This window comes from Mauremys reevesii, linkage group 6, assembly GCF_016161935.1.
Source record: "Mauremys reevesii isolate NIE-2019 linkage group 6, ASM1616193v1, whole genome shotgun sequence".
In the NCBI taxonomy this organism is placed as follows: domain Eukaryota; kingdom Metazoa; phylum Chordata; order Testudines; family Geoemydidae; genus Mauremys; species Mauremys reevesii.
Window position 1 is genome coordinate 87,634,753 of NC_052628.1, and position 15,673 is coordinate 87,650,425.

At 40.1% G+C, this 15,673-nt stretch overlaps 1 protein-coding gene across 6 annotated transcripts in view; it reads left to right on the top strand.

Annotated features, from left to right (window-relative positions):
- The window catches only part of SPATA6L (spermatogenesis associated 6 like), a 44,085-nt gene that overhangs the window by 25,702 nt on the left and 2,710 nt on the right, over positions 1–15,673 (top strand). For all 6 annotated transcript variants that reach the window (XM_039543554.1, XM_039543555.1, XM_039543560.1 and 3 more), the window contains 5 exons: positions 2,633–2,744; positions 5,623–5,666; positions 9,294–9,484; positions 14,192–14,285; positions 14,438–14,557. In XM_039543554.1, coding sequence (XP_039399488.1) covers positions 2,633–2,744; positions 5,623–5,666; positions 9,294–9,484; positions 14,192–14,285; positions 14,438–14,539 — 543 coding nt within the window. In that variant the 3' untranslated portion in view covers positions 14,540–14,557. The remainder of the gene's footprint in view (positions 1–2,632; positions 2,745–5,622; positions 5,667–9,293; positions 9,485–14,191; positions 14,286–14,437; positions 14,558–15,673) is intronic.

A 15,673-nucleotide genomic window follows, 5' to 3' on the forward strand; every position in this document is an offset into this window, starting at 1 on the left:
TAGACATTTGTATGATTAATAAGGACATCCAAAGTTACATTTAGATGGGATAAAAATTATAAGAGACTTAAACCCTCATTCTTTAGGCCATAAACAAACCACTAGCTGTCTGGGGTTAGGAAGAAGCTGTCTTCATGGGGCAGGTTTTTCCTTAATGGTTCATCATAAGATTTCTTCCACCTTCCTCTGAAGCATCCAGTGCTGGTCACTCTCAGAGACAGGACATAGGACTAGATGGACCATTAGTGTAGCAAGGTATAACAAACCCCATTTTTTTTCTACATTGGATTTCTTAAATGGCGAATCTAGAGAACATTCAAGTCAGTGGGAAGACTTCCATTGATTTCAGTGGGCTTTGAACTGATGGGGCCTTTCATCTGAAGATCTCAAAGTAATTTACAAACACTAGCTAATTAAGTATCACAGTGCCCATGTGAGGTGTGCGTGTGTATATATCTAGTTACTTATCTATCTACCTAACACCCCAGCCAGTCCACTAAATTATCTGTGTATCTTTTCCCCCAGTTTGTAGTTTTACTTTATTTTAAACGGTCATTTATAATGTTTTAAAATTCTATAGATACCCTCAAAAAGAACAGGAGTACTTGTGGCACCTTAAAGACTAACAAATTTGTTGTAGCATGAGCTTTCATGAGCTACAGCTCACTTCTTCGGATGCATAGATACCCTGTTGCAATCTGTGAGGGGCATACATTTTTTGAGTCCCCTGTTCCATGAAGATGAATGCATTTTTCAAAACTGTCCTAACCACAAATTTAAAAGAAAACTCGAAGTTCTAGTGCCACATCTGTGACGGTACCTCCCATAAGGCTTTATGGAAATATGCTTAGAATGTGTTTTATACTACATATGCCATGTAACATATCTCAAAGGTTATGATCTACTGAATGTATTAATCCTATTTGTATGCATGTATCATTTTTGTATTTGAAGCTTTGAATGTTATGAATGTTGGCTGTGTACTGCCTTGATTTCTAAATAACCTTAGTAGAGCATTTGGTCAGTTCCTGGAGAAAGGAATGTTGAAATTTAGTACCTAATCAAGAAACACTCAAAGGACAGTGGATCTTGGAATGCTCCAATCCACATAAGAAGTCTACTTGAGGACCTTCAAGGTAGCATGTAAACAGTGGATGCTGCCTGTACAAATTGTGAGTCATGCATGGACATGTGACTTGCCCAGGTGATTCCTAAACTCCATCTTGGAGCTGGACTTTGCATAGGAGTGAGGAGGGGTCTCCACCCACAAGAGAAAGTCTATTTAAACCCTTGGGAGACCCCTCCATTTTGTCTTCAGCTGGCTAAAGAGAGAGCCTCTCCACCCCCCTAGGATACCTGAAAGAAATTAGAACAAAGGACAGTGACTACAGTGTGAGTGATTGCTGGACCCAGGCTAAAAGGAGACTAGTCTGTAAAAGGGAGCATTCTGGAACTGGTGAAGATCTTATCTGTATTCAGTTTGAGTAGACATAGATTTGCACATTTTCTTTTCTTTTGCTTCGTCACTTACTTTGTTTTGTCTGTTACTACTTGGAACCACTTAGATTCTACTTTCTGTATTTAATAAAATCACCTTTTACTTATTAATTAACTCAGAGTCTGTATTAATACCTGGGGGACCAAACAACTGTGCATATCTCTCTATCAGTGTTCTAGAGGGCGAACAATTTATTAGTTTACCCTGCATAAGCTTTATTTATTTATTTGGGTTTAGACCCCATTGGGAATTGGGCATCTGAGTGTTAAAGACAAGAACACTTCTGTTAGCTGCTTTCAGGTAAACCTGCAGCTTTGGGGCAAGTAATTCAGACCCTGGGTCTTTGTTGGAGCAGACGGGCGTGTCTGGCTCAGCAGGACAGGGTGCTGGTGCCTCAAGCTGGCAGGGAAGGCAGGGATAGAAGTAGTCTTGGCACATCGGGTGCCAGCTCCCAAGGGGGATTCTGTGATCCAACCCATCACAACATCCACTACCTCTTTTATAACAAGATGATGTCTATATACTGGTCATTTCCTTATTCTAAAAACATCAGTAATGTCAGAATCCCAGTGTTTTTTAAACTAGGTGGTTTTGCTGAAATCTCTGCACTGTGCTGTGTATACTGTTCTCCTCTTTTGTATATTTTTGTAGTTGTGAAAGAAACAGAGGGAAGGGAAGAAACAATATTTTTTTATTCTTTTCTTTATAGGCTGTACACAGCTGCAAATATGTTCATGTCCAGACCTAGTTTTCACAGAATAAAAATGCAGCTTCATATTATTCCTTCATTTTAGATAGTTGTTTTCAGTGTTTCTGATTGTTGTCACATGCTGAATATATGAGTAGAGACACTGATTTTATGGCCCATGACAACTGTTTGTGACATATCCTGCTGCCTAATAACCCCCATTAGCCTACTTCTGCAGAAGTGTTAATTGCCCACTTCATTTTAAGTGGTCTCCTACAACATGTGTGAACCTAGCAATCAGTCCCACCTTGTATTTAGCCTGGACCTCTGGAAACCTTCTCCAGACCTGAAGAAGAACCGTGTGAAGCTCGAAAGCTTGTCCCTTCCACCAACAGAGGTTGGTCCAATAGAAGATATTACCTCATACCATATCTCTTTCATTTCAGGTAGACAGTGCTAACCCATTTGGTGAAAAAACTTCATCACAGTTACCTTATCGAAATCCAAAACAAAATGTGAGCTCAGCAAGGAATTCGCTTGAATTTCAATTGAAACGAGGTACTTATAATTTGTTTTTAATAAAAAATAAAATGATGCTAATTATAGAAGTAATAGCACCATTCATCCTAATTCTAAAGGTGTTTGAAAACTATGGCTCGCATTCTTCCACTCCCATTTCAAAGAGGCTGTTTGAGGATTGAAGCACTACTTGGAGTGAGTAAGGGTGGCAGAATCTGGCCTGAAATGCAAAAATATGCTCACTGCTGAATTGCAGCCATTGCTGGGATAGAGGAACATGACTGCTGTTTTACAGTATACATCAATACTACATGACAGTTTAGCGTGGGAGCTGATTTCTCTCTTGTTTAGTAGCATGCTTTTTTGAAGGAAAGAGTTGTTGCCCACAGACCAACATTACCTCCTCTTCTCCATTGTTATGTGCTACCTCAGTCAGGAAGTCTTTTCTCTAAGGGACTTATCCAAAGGCCTTTGAAGTCAGTAGAAATACTCCCATTGCCTTCAACGTGCTTTGGATCAGGCCCCCTGAGGCCATGAAGATATATAATTTTTTGTATTCTTTGTTCTGATTCTTGTCACAAGCTGAATATTCATCAAGTAATCAGCACATTGGGAAAAGAAATAAAGCCATATACTCAAAGAGGAAGTTCTTCAAATGGTCACTTCTACTCGGAAAAGTGACTTTGTAAAAATGCCACCTTCTTACTCAGATATTTCCTTTAGGGTAGTTAAATTCATGTCTGTTGCATTTCTTAACAATGCTATGTTTATAGTTCTCTTTGCTCCTGTTAGCCCTGCAGAGCCATCACAGGTACTACTGAGGACATGATCCTCCAGTGCATTTCACCTGGCAAAACTTCAGTGCCTCTAGAGCCTTTCTCATTGGTAATAATTCACAAGATGGAGACAACAAAGTCTGACATTCAGATCCCCCTCCCTGATCCTTGCAGCTCCTCCTCTCTATGCCAAACGGATGTTGGCAAAGGAGAGAATCTGGACCATAATATTTCAGTTTCTTGGTCATTTGAATTAACCTCAACATATCCACTGACAGGGGTTCTCAATCTTTTTCTTTTTGAGGCCCCCTCAACATACTGTAAAAACTTCACCACCCATCTGTTTTTCTTCATATCCAGTAGATAAAAAGCCAGGGCTGGTGTTAGTGAGTAGCAAGCAGGGCAATTGCCTGGGTCCCCATGCCACAGGGGGGCCCATGAAGCTAAGTTGCTTGAGCTTTGCCTTCAGCACCAGGCGACAGGACTCGGGCTTCAGCTTTCTGCTCTGGGATCTAGCGAATGTAACGCTGGCCCTGCTCTCTGCTTTGTTTTGGCAGACCCCCTGAAACTTGCTCACAGCCTCCCAGGGGTCCCTGGATCCCTGGTTGAGAACCACTGCACTATGTATTACTTCTGCAGTTGGCAGTCTAAAGAGACTAGATCATCTGTTGCAATTCCTTTGACCAACGGGAGGTTTTAAATTATGACTGTTACATCAGGCTGTAGAAATTGTAAGTGGCAGTGAGTTACAGAGGGATCTCACAAAAATGGGTGACTGGACAGCAAAATGGCAGATTAAATTCAACACTGATAAGTACAAAATAATGCATATTGGAAAGAAATAATCCCAATTATACAAATACAATGATGGATTCTAAATTAGCTAGTCCCACCCACGAAAGAGATCTTGGAGTCACCCATGGGTGGTTCTCTGAAAACTTCTGCTCAGTGTGCAGCGATAGTCAAAAAGGCTGACAGTATGTTAGGAGCTATTAAGGAAGGGATAGAAAATAAGCCAGAAAATACCATAATGCCACCTTGAATACTGTGTCTGGTTCTGACTGACCCATCTCAGAAAGGATATAGTGAAACTGGAAAAGTTCAGAGAAGGGTCACAAAGATGATCAAGGGTATGGAATGGCTTCCCTATAAGGAGAGACTAAAAAGATTAGGGCTACTCATCTTAGAAAAGACGGCTAAGGGGGGATATGATAGAGGTCTATAAAATTATGACTGGTGTGAAAAAAGTGAACAGAGAAGTGTTGTTTCTCCTTTACCACAATACAAGAACCAGGGGTCACCCAATGAAATGAATAGGGAGCAGGTTTAATGCAAACAAAATGAAGTATTTTTTCACACGACACACAGCAAAACTGTGGAATTTGTTGCTTTGGGATGTTGTGATGTCCAGAAGAATAATTGGATTCAGAAAATAACTGGATAAGTTCATGGGAGGATAGGTCCTTCTGTGGCTATTAAATCAAGATGGTCCGGGATGTAACACCATGCTTGGCATTACCCAAACCTCTGACTACCAGAAGTCGGGTGTGCAAGACTCCATAATTGCTCTGTTCTATACACTCCTCCTTCTTCTTAGTGTATGTGCAACATGCTTCAAGTGGGCGGAGGGATAGCTCAGTTGTTTGAGCATTGGCATACTAAACCCAGGGTTGTGAGTTCAATCCTTGAGGGGCCACTTAGAGATCTGGGGCACTTGGTCCTTGGTCCTGCTAGTGAAGGCAGGGGGCTGGACTCAATGACCTTTCAAGGTCACTTCCAGTTCTAGGAGATAGGTTTAAGTGGCATGTGGCTGGGATTCATCACCAAATTTGGTCTGCTGGGTGGATCATTGGTTTCCCTGGCCCTGGCTGGGTACTGACAGGGAATGCGACATGAATGCTGATCCATGCCCCTCTGCACTCCCCCTGAAGCTCTGGTACTGGCCACTGTCAAAGATAGGGTACCAAGCAAGATGGTCTGACCCAGTATGGCAGCTCTTATATTCCTATACTCTACAAGGAACATTTTTAGTCATCTTGTGATTGTTTTGAGTTCAATGCTGATATGTTGATGAACAGTGAAAATAGTAATGTAAGAGTAAATGCTAATAATCAGCCATTGAAATGTCTTTTTTCTTTTAGTTTTATCTTTTGATAGCTGTGACGCATCAAATTCCTCAGTTAAGGTAATTTAAAAAATAACTGTAAAATTACATCTCTTCCATTAGTAGTTTAATCTACATATTTTAAAAAGAGAATTAAATGAGGGGAGTTGATGGCTCGGGGGATAGTAATGGCTAAGTCTGGTTATCTGTAATGGGAAATTATGAGAAAAGTCCTGCTCTAGTTATGGGGGAAAAAAACCTCACAAATATGTAGAACACGATGTCAAAAAGTTACAGGTCACATTGTTTTCAGCAAAAATTCTTTATTTTACCATAAAAATAGGTTGAAACCATTTAAAAATCAGGCCAGTTACCCATACTTCATTACACTGGACAGCTACGGAGCCAAATTTGTAAAACTCCTTAGAAGAATCTAGCTCACTAGAGATCTGGCCAGGGTGACAAAGACCCAGGACTTTAGATATTAAAGCTGTGACAAACCTACATGGAAATCTGTTATAACAGAAATCATGTCCTAGACAAAAATACAGTTTTAATGGAATATGGCGCCATTTGCCCTGAAGTCATCACTTCAATTCAATCTCAGAGCAGTATTAACAGGAAGTCATTACTATCTGACAGCTGTTTGGTAAGCTACTGTATGTCTCTGTGAAATTAGTTAATAGTCTCAGTTTGGACTGGTATTCACATAAAAAAAATCCGCTGCCACTCTGATTGATATCCTTCTCAGCAACTTTAGCAGAAAGGCCAAGAAATAAATGTGAACTATCTCACTTCTACACGGTCTGTACACATCTGGGTTGAGGCACATCGATAGGATAGCATCAGAGGGTTTGCATTACTGTTCTGCAATACACATCTCCATCTCCGGTGCTCTCAATCTACCATCTTTCACCAGTACTAAATTCACTTTGAAATATTTAAATCCTATCAATGTGCAAAAATCTAAGACCACATTGGAGGAAAAAGGTTGCCCATTCTCCATTCCCATTCAATCATTGGCCACTGTAGTAGATGTGTTAGCGCCAATTGTGATTATATTTTTTTTCTGATTTTGACACTAGTTTACAAAAGATCAGACCAAATCATGTCACACAGACCATCAAAGAGCCATCAGACAGTGACAACTGTCAGTCATCACCAAGCTAGCCAGATTGACCTAGAGGTGGAAAGTTCCATATCCTATTACCAGTTCTAGGCTAGGAGTCAAAAAGTGCCCTCCAATGTTCATTTTTTACTCTTTTCTCTAAATAAAATGGCTCTTGAACAATGATATATGACATGAATAAAGTGTGGATTTGGGAAAATATCTATGGAGGTCTCTCAAGGAAATTGCAGCAAATTTTCAAATCCTGTCCTATTAATTTACTGTTAATAAATGCTGGTTGTTTTTCTCCCTAAATATCAACCTCATAATTAATGATGTATAACAGATATTAGACCAAAGAACCCTTCCTCACCCCCTTGCTCTCCATTGATCCAAAATGACTTTGTATAGATAGAGTATGATACAGCTGAAGGTTAAGATTCTGCAAAATCCCTAACCCAGAGCCATTCCTGTTCTTATAGAATGATCGATAGAGAATATGAATGGAATAGAACATAGTGAAAGGATAACCATCTGCTGCTATTAGCTGAATGTTGAGGCATGGGCAAATCATTTATTTCCAGAAAAGGAGATGCTAATCCTATGACATTGTTCTGTTATAGTGACTTTATTTCTATTGTCCCAAGTGACTGGTATAAATGTAATTATTTTAGCTATTGGATAGTCATGCCACAGATAGTTGTATTAGTGTGCTGCACTCTTGCTGTGTTCTGGCTAGCTTAGAGAATTTGCCTGTTGTACTAAAGGAGGGGAGGGAGAGGTGTCCAGGGGATTAGTTGTATATGTCCTTCATCTCTGAAGAGAGAGCTTTAAATCCTGCTTTAGATTACTAGTGGAAATGAGTTTGTTGTTCTCACCCTGGTTCCCATCTGCCCATCAAACAAAAACACCAGGCTGTCTTGCACAGTCAGAAGTCTTGGCTCAAAAGAGATGTATGGGGCTGAAATAGATATGGGTATTTTGGATCAGGATTGAGGTGTATTGTGCAAAGTTGCACCACACTTACCTGGCTTAATCAAGATAGCACTATCAGTGTTAGTTCCTGGCACTACAGTCCACCCATAGAATAAAAAGGACTGTGATCAGAGACTGGCTTATCTATCAGCATTTATGACCAGGAGTCAGCACACACGACCATGTGCAGGGGAGCAAAGCGACTGAGCTGACTTGCCCTGGTAGCTAGGCTAGGAGGAGCTCATTAGCTTGACCCCAGGAATGTAAAAGTCTAAAGAGGAGTTCTCTGAGCCAAGAGAGAGTCACATGGTTTGACCAGAGCTATTACAGGGAGGATCCTGAAGCACAGGTTGCTCAGGAAGGAGCTCGGGCTAAGATTTGCCTCAGCCCTTGCATTAGTTAAGAATAAATGCAAATACCAGGGATGGGGTGAGTTTGGACCAAATTCCATTGTGCTTGTGCTGCATTACGAGTGAAGTAAAAGTCTCGTCCTTTTACAGTGCCCCCGAGTCTTTCTCCATAGCAGAATATCTGATGAGTGAGCTCATTTGGAAGTCACCCTGTCTCTTGTTGAACTGTGTTACACTGCTTCGTCACTGACTGATTTGAATGGGAAATGGGAAAGTGTCTTACAGGTATATTTTTGTGGCAAACAATGGAATGAGGTACTTTTGCCCCAGGTGGCTCTTCTAAAGAAAGTGTGCCAAATTCTGCTCTCCTTTTTACCCAGCAATGTCATTAACTTCAGTGAGGTGGGTAAGATGGGTGTAACTGGGACAGAATATGACACACCACCTTGCAACAGGTTTGGATTCTACAAGGTTTCGGTTGGGTTTTAGCCAGAGAACTGAAGAGCAGTATCCAAAGTTGGACTGCTTCAGGGACTGAGAGAATGGAGTTGTTTGCTTGGAGCGACATTGTTGCACAAGCTCTGGCCCTGTATTTAATTATAAGCTCTGTAGACAGACTTCTTTGTTGTCCTATCACAAGCACCTTGAAGTCAATATTCCAAAAAACTCCCAACTGGCAAACTCCCAACTGGCAGGTGCGGGTTTTTTTATAGGCCTTTTTCACTGCCCTTCTTTGTGTTGTTTTTCTACTTAATCCCTTGCAACATCAAAAGTCAAGATGGCTGACTGTGTGGGAAGGAGCTTCATTCTAATACAGCACAATTAAGGTTTAGAGCATTACAGTAGAAATCGCTTGCTTATCTGTTCCTACGCTACGCTGCATTTTCACAAATAAACTTGTTTCTGACTGGCTGAAATGTTGACTTTTATTAGCTTTTGTGAGTGATTAATGGTTAGCTGTCCAGCAGTGTGATAGATTCTGTTTATTATTAGAAAATGTGGCTCACAACTAAGAGCTTCTGCTTGGTCCACATTTTTGAAGTGCTCCCATTTACCTGCCCAGATCTGGGGTTTGCTCATACTTAAAACAGTCCATTTATAGATATGGCATTATGAGTTTTCAACTTCAGCCTGATATTCCCACCCCCCCTTCATTGGAACAAAATACTGCAGACTGTCACTATTTCCTCCCTTCCCCTCTGTCTGTCTCTCCCCAACCCCTTCCCTTCCCCCTGTGTCCTTTCTAACTAAATAAAATATTTATTTGTTCCACAGGTTATCAGGGAACCGGATGAACAGGCCACATCTGAACATGATTCATCATCTCTTGAAACAGATGAACTTGTAAATTACCCGGGCAGTTCTACTCAAGGAGATTTGACATTTCACCGCACAGCGTCATTTGCCACCTCCCCACATTACAGATCACCTAGTCCTGTTCGGAGTCACTCTCCTCTGCAACACAGGTTATTGATCTTATATAAAAATCTGTAATTGAGTGACATGATGCTGTAAGTAGGAGCAGTGATGTTGAATGACCAAAAACATTCAAGCTACTTTCTAAGGGTGTTGAGTTTGTGACTCTCAGATATGTTTCTGTGGATCATGTTGACAGTACTCAGAGAGTGATTATTGAAAGATATAGACCTGTGAGAACGTACATGGGAACGTAGGAACGTTCATGGGAACGTACACAGCAACAAACCAGTGGTTCTTCTAGTCTAGTATATCCTGTCTCTGACAGTGACTAATACCAGATGCTTGAGAGGAACGTACAAGAACCCCATTGTGAACAATTGGGGAAAAATACATTCATAGAAGAAGTTTCTTCCTAACCCCAGTCAATTAATGGTTAATGGCTTCTGTTCTGATATGTGAGGTTTATGTACTGTAAAGATCTTTTAAATCATACTTTATCTAACTGGATGTTCTTATTAGCCATAAAAATGCACTCTTGGCCTCAATAATATCTAGTAATAATTAGTTCCACACACAACTGATCCATTGTGTGAAAAACAGACAACAAATGTATTTCTTTCATCAGCTTTAAATCTGTTGCCTTTAAGCTTCACTGACTGCCCACCTTGCTCTTATATTGTGAGAAAGAATAGCTAGGATTTATCTTCTCTGCACCATTCATTAGTCTTTATCCGTATCATGTCCCAAGATATTTGACTTTTAAAACGGAACAGTCCCAATCTTTTCAATCTTCCTTTAATGTATCTATCTATAAATACAGCCTGAGTCTTACTTTAACCTGATAGTCAGAAATTAAGGCTGATATCATTGCTGAGTTCAGTCTGCCTATCACCCTAAAATATGTTAAGGGCTGTTGATTGCCTTGGCTGAATGGGGAAATTTGTTGCCAAAAGTACAAGAAGAATAATTTCTCTGGTGTCCATTGGTCCTGTATTGCAGAACATGCAGGTCAGAGGTTAGAACAGTTTGTTGGCAGCTACATGTTGCACTGGGGGGGGAGGCTGGAGCTAGTTCAGTATGTTTTGCAGTAGAAATGGAAAAAGCTCTACACTTCAGAGAGCACATGGGAAACTTAATAGGGCAGAAAAAATGGTCTTTTTTTCTGAGAAAAATGGTCAAAAACATATATTATTGTTTGTTTATTTGTATTGAACCAGAACCCTGTTGTGCTAGGTGCTGTACAAACACAGAACAAAAAGACAGTCCCTGCCCCAAGGTCTGAAAATCTAAGGAACAGTTGTGTCTCTGCTTGGGTCTTTCAGAATAATCGTTAATCCCACCTTCCTCCCATCCCCCCGCAGTCCTCCATACACAGAGTATTTTGGATATCAATCAAAATAACTTTTAAATCATTTTCCCATTAGGCATCAATTCAGCAAAGCACTTAAGCATGTAGTTAACTTAACCATGAAAGTAGTCCCAGTTTTGCTACAATAAAGTCACTGGGAATACTCATATGCTTATAGTTAAGCACATGCTTAAGTGCTTTGCTGGATCAGGGTCTTTGTTAGGAATGGCTTGTTGCTGATTATTCCTTGTCCAGTTTGCACTGATTCTCTAACTGCTAGGTTCTATGTAGTATGTAGGCTGAAGAGTCCAGAAAGATAATGTTCCATTTACTTTCTGTTTATAGGTCTGTGTAACGGATGGGAAAATAGGTGCTTCTGTGTGAAAAAAGAGGCGCTGACTAGCCTCAGACTAAGGATGGCTTAATTTGGCTAAATTCCCCTTCATTACATGCCATGTGAAAATAAAGCACTGGTGACTCTTTATCTTCAAGAGATCATCAAGAACAGAAAAACATAGGGTTGTAAGAGGGTTCCTCTAATATGTTTGTCTGTGTAGATGGGACAAATTATATTGCAAAGCGTTTTGATTAGGTGCTCAAACAATTTTAACTATAATATAAATGGGCGATTAGGACTAAACTTTCATATTCAGATGCCTAAAGTTCAAAAAGCTAAGTATCCAATTCCTTTACTTATACAACCCAACAGGTACGGAAGTAGCTGTGGTGTTTTCTGATTAATAAAGCATCCTTTTACATGCTGTTTCTTTAATAAAGAGCTTTCCTTCCTTTATGCTGCTCCAATGGTTTTCTGGCACGAGCAGTTCTCTGCTCAAGTTTCCTATCCTAGCCTCTCTTTCTGGGTAGACTAAATGGCTAAAATCATTGATAACTTCAGGGCAGCCAGGTTGGGATGGAACTTAGAAAAATGACAGCCTCTTATTTCACAGATATAGTAGCATGATTGTTCTGTGGAAGAGGCCATCTTCACCAATTCAGCAAAGTCCAAATCTCGCATGAAACTCTTGATTATGGCCACAAGGGTAGGATGAACTTGTGGGGCCAAATTTTCAAAGTAGCCTCTTTTTGTGCACACAGTTGCCTGCCCCTGTGATTTTTGTGTGTGCAAGATCTCTTGGCTGTGTCAAGTGATATCATTTATATGTTCAAATCCAATTTAAGTGTATTTTATGCCATTTTGCACATGGAGACAGAGCTTCCATTAGGAGATCACTTGCAAATACTAATGTGCAAAAAAAAAAAATTGTGTGTGTAGAGGCTGTGTTTTGAAAACTTGTCCCATTATACACAGCAGTGTGAATGTTATTGGTACACGTGTGGTTTGTGTCAGAGTTTTATCAAGATTGGTTGTATCTGTGAGCAAACAAATGAATTAGGCAGCTCTTGCAGAATAGGATTTTGAACAGTTTAACTCATTAAACCTAAGGTGTTTTTTGTTGTTGTTGGAAAGTTATGATTTTCTGGCAGCTTATGAAATGGCAGCTTGTGGAGATAGTTTTGTGGTGCAATATACTGCAGGGCTAAACTGAGATAATATCAGAGTAACACTGGAGATCACCAGGACTGCACTTAAAGAACTGGATTCTTTCTGTTCATTATCATTATGTGCAAACAATATGTTGGCTCTGCACTTTGCGGATCAGCTCTGTAAAATACTGTTTTCTTTTACTGGAGTTGCAAAGCATAGTTACTCTCTGAATTGCTGCGCATAATGGAAGTATGGTGCTGAGCGCTGCACTTCGTTGATGAATACGTGTTGTTCCTTGGCGGTTGATGTTTATTGACTATAAGAAGAATCATTCTGGTGCTTTTTCATGTTCATTTACTTTAATGTGAGCTTTTGGACAAAAGAAAAAAACATCTTTATCCTGGACTTTATCTCTCAAGGAATAAAGGAGCAGTCTTGCATTTGCTTATAATAATCAAAGCAGGTCTAGCTGCACTACTTCTCAATAATGTTATTGTTAATGCACATTGATTAATCCTCACACCTCATCTGTAAGTTAGGAAACAACATTAGGCCCTTTTACCAAGTGGGTACCTGAAGCATACAGTGGTTAAGTGTCTTCACCTGAAAGTAAGGGAGTGGCAGAGCAGGCTAGAACCCAGAGGTTTGGCCTTTTGTTCTAACCAGCAGGTGACATTGCCTGCAAATTTTACTTTGCTTATTCATTTCCTACTTGTTATCAATGCACTGGTCCTGCCCAAGAGAGTACAAATCCTGCACTGCAGCACGTACTAGGCGTGACTTAAACCGAATGTCCAAATTGCCTGGAAGCTTCAGTGATAACGTTCATTTGTGCATTTAGTTACATGGCAGAACCATCTATAATGCAATCTTTTAAAGGTGTTATAGTTGATTGATGGCACTCTGTGCAGGGGAGGGAATGCTGCCAGCAGGGGAGGGGAAGACTTTTTTGGATTATTTTGCTGTATGCAGTGGGGGGAGGAGGGATGGTGCAAGAGAGCAGAAGACAGCATCAAAGGGGAGAGAAAGAGAATGGTGGGGAAAAGGAAAATATTTGAGGAGACGGGGGAAAGGTTAGGAAAAATGGGGAGAGCGTGAGGGGAAGAATGAGCTGGGAACCTGGTGTGGGGGAGAAAGGAGAAAATGTCAGCAAAAGGAAAATGAAACGTAATTCAAGTGAAGGAATAGGAATGAGCAGTAAGTATCACCAAATGTGAGCAGGGAGAGAGGGTGAGTGAGCGAGAGATGAATGGAGATAATAAAAAGCTGAAGGAAATGGCAGAATAAAAGAAAAATAGCATGAAGGGGTAGGTGGGTGGTTGGTGAGAAACCAGCCGCCGGTAAAACTATTGCACGTTTGAGAATAATGAGTGTGAGGGAGACAAAAATGAAAATGAGAGAGGAAAAGGTTCATAAAGATACAGAAGGGCAAAGATGGGGTGAAAGATCAGAAAAGGGAAAGAAGGAGAAGAAGGAAGAAAATACCTATTGCGCTTTAGATCAGCAAGACACTTAAATATGTGTGTAACTTGAAATATGTGAGTTGAAATCAATGGAAATCACATGCCTTACTGAACTGTGGCCTTGGCCACTAATATCTGCTAAGATACATTATTAGAATACAACAGTTTCTCCTCTCCTCTTTATTTGTACAGTACTAACACATCCATGTAAGAAGAACACAGCCAAAAGATTGATGAGTCCCATCTTAAGTGGGTCCTTTAAATAGTGGGTCATATTCTCAGTGACATGACATGAAATTCTCTTGCTTTTTCTTGAACTGGTTATACCTGCCAGCTCCAGATTTAATGGGCCAGTGTGTGAAAAAGGACATTATGAATAAGGTACTGGGCAAAAAAAAAAGTCTTTATGACAGAGGAGAATTTGAGATGTGACTGTTTTGATACATTTTTGCAGGTTATACTCCAATCCTCATTTCAGTTGGGAAAAGATCCACAAGAGAGTGCAGAATCTCCTAACCTCAAACCAGGCAAAGCAGAGACTTTCTTTTGTGAGTATTAATATTACTACTCGAGAGCAGCTGGTGCCGATATGACAGTGTTTTAACTCCCCTGGAAACAGCTGATAGGTTTGCTTTTGGCTAAGTACATTAACAGTGCTTATGAAGATGAACAATGAAATTAATCAGACAGGCTTTTTCAGGGAGCCACTGATTCTGAAATTGATGATGTCCTTGAAAGAAGGTCCATCTCTTTGAGGAGTTCCCCTCAGGATGACTCCCCTCTGGAGCAAAGATATTACTAAGTAGTTGTCATCAGAAAGGTAAGCTGCTTAAATGCTTCTCTTCACTTTTAGATTTACTGGAATTATTTCGGATCCAGGAAGTTTATAAATTTCTAGTATTTCTGCAGGAAAATCTATTGTAAAAGTATGCTAAGCAGCCTTATTTCCTGACTATACAACTGCAATTTACTTGTAATTGCCAAAATAAGCTATATTTTTTGTGTTCTTAAACTCCTAGTCACTTTAAGAGCCATTATACTCAAAAAAGTGACTCTAAAAGTGGCATAATGGATTTCCTTGTTTGTCGTCTCTCTAGGATACCATTTCATTAGTTTACATGAAAAACATTTCTCTTTCTCGCTCGCTCTCTCTCTTTCTTTTTGTTTACCAATTGCCAACGCTGCAAACATCATAGTGGGATCTGAAAGTCATTCTAGGTTCTTTCTGGTTAGTACATCATCACTGACAGCAAAGATTCTGTAGCTGGAACTTTGTTTAACAGTTCTTGTTAGGTTTTTCAAAGGAGTCTAGGCAAGTTAAGGTGCCCAACTTCCATTGAATTTCAGTGGGATTTGGGTGCCTAACAATCTCAGGCTCTTGTGCAAATCTCAGCCATTGTTATAAGAGAGAACAGGAATCCAGCTCAGTCTTCCTAGATGTTACCTCTACATTATTAGCAGGAGTAAAAAACTGGTCAGCTATTAAAATTAGGAAAAATGACTGAGGTCTCTAGTGTATGGTGACATGGCTCAAGATACATACATGGAGCAGATTTGATGAGTAAGAAGATGGCATTTTTACACAGCCCCTTTTCTGACCATAACCACACTTTAATATGTTTCTATTTCTCAAACATTTTTCTTCACTGGAGACCTAATTTTTGATCCATTGACTCTGTGTGAAACAGCAGTCTGTGATTTGATTTCTCAGCCAGCAAACGAAGGGCCAGATTCTATCATGCGTACATTGAGTGAAATCCCATTTAAGTCCAGGGGAACTTTGCCCAATTAAGGACTTCAGAATTTGGCTCACTGTGATTTAGTTCATTTGGATTTTAAAGGACAAATCCTGTGAGTAAACACACCTGTCAGCATATCCCTAAAGAGTATGTTAAATATTTTCTTCTCCATCACACGCTTGCTTTTTTTTTTTTTT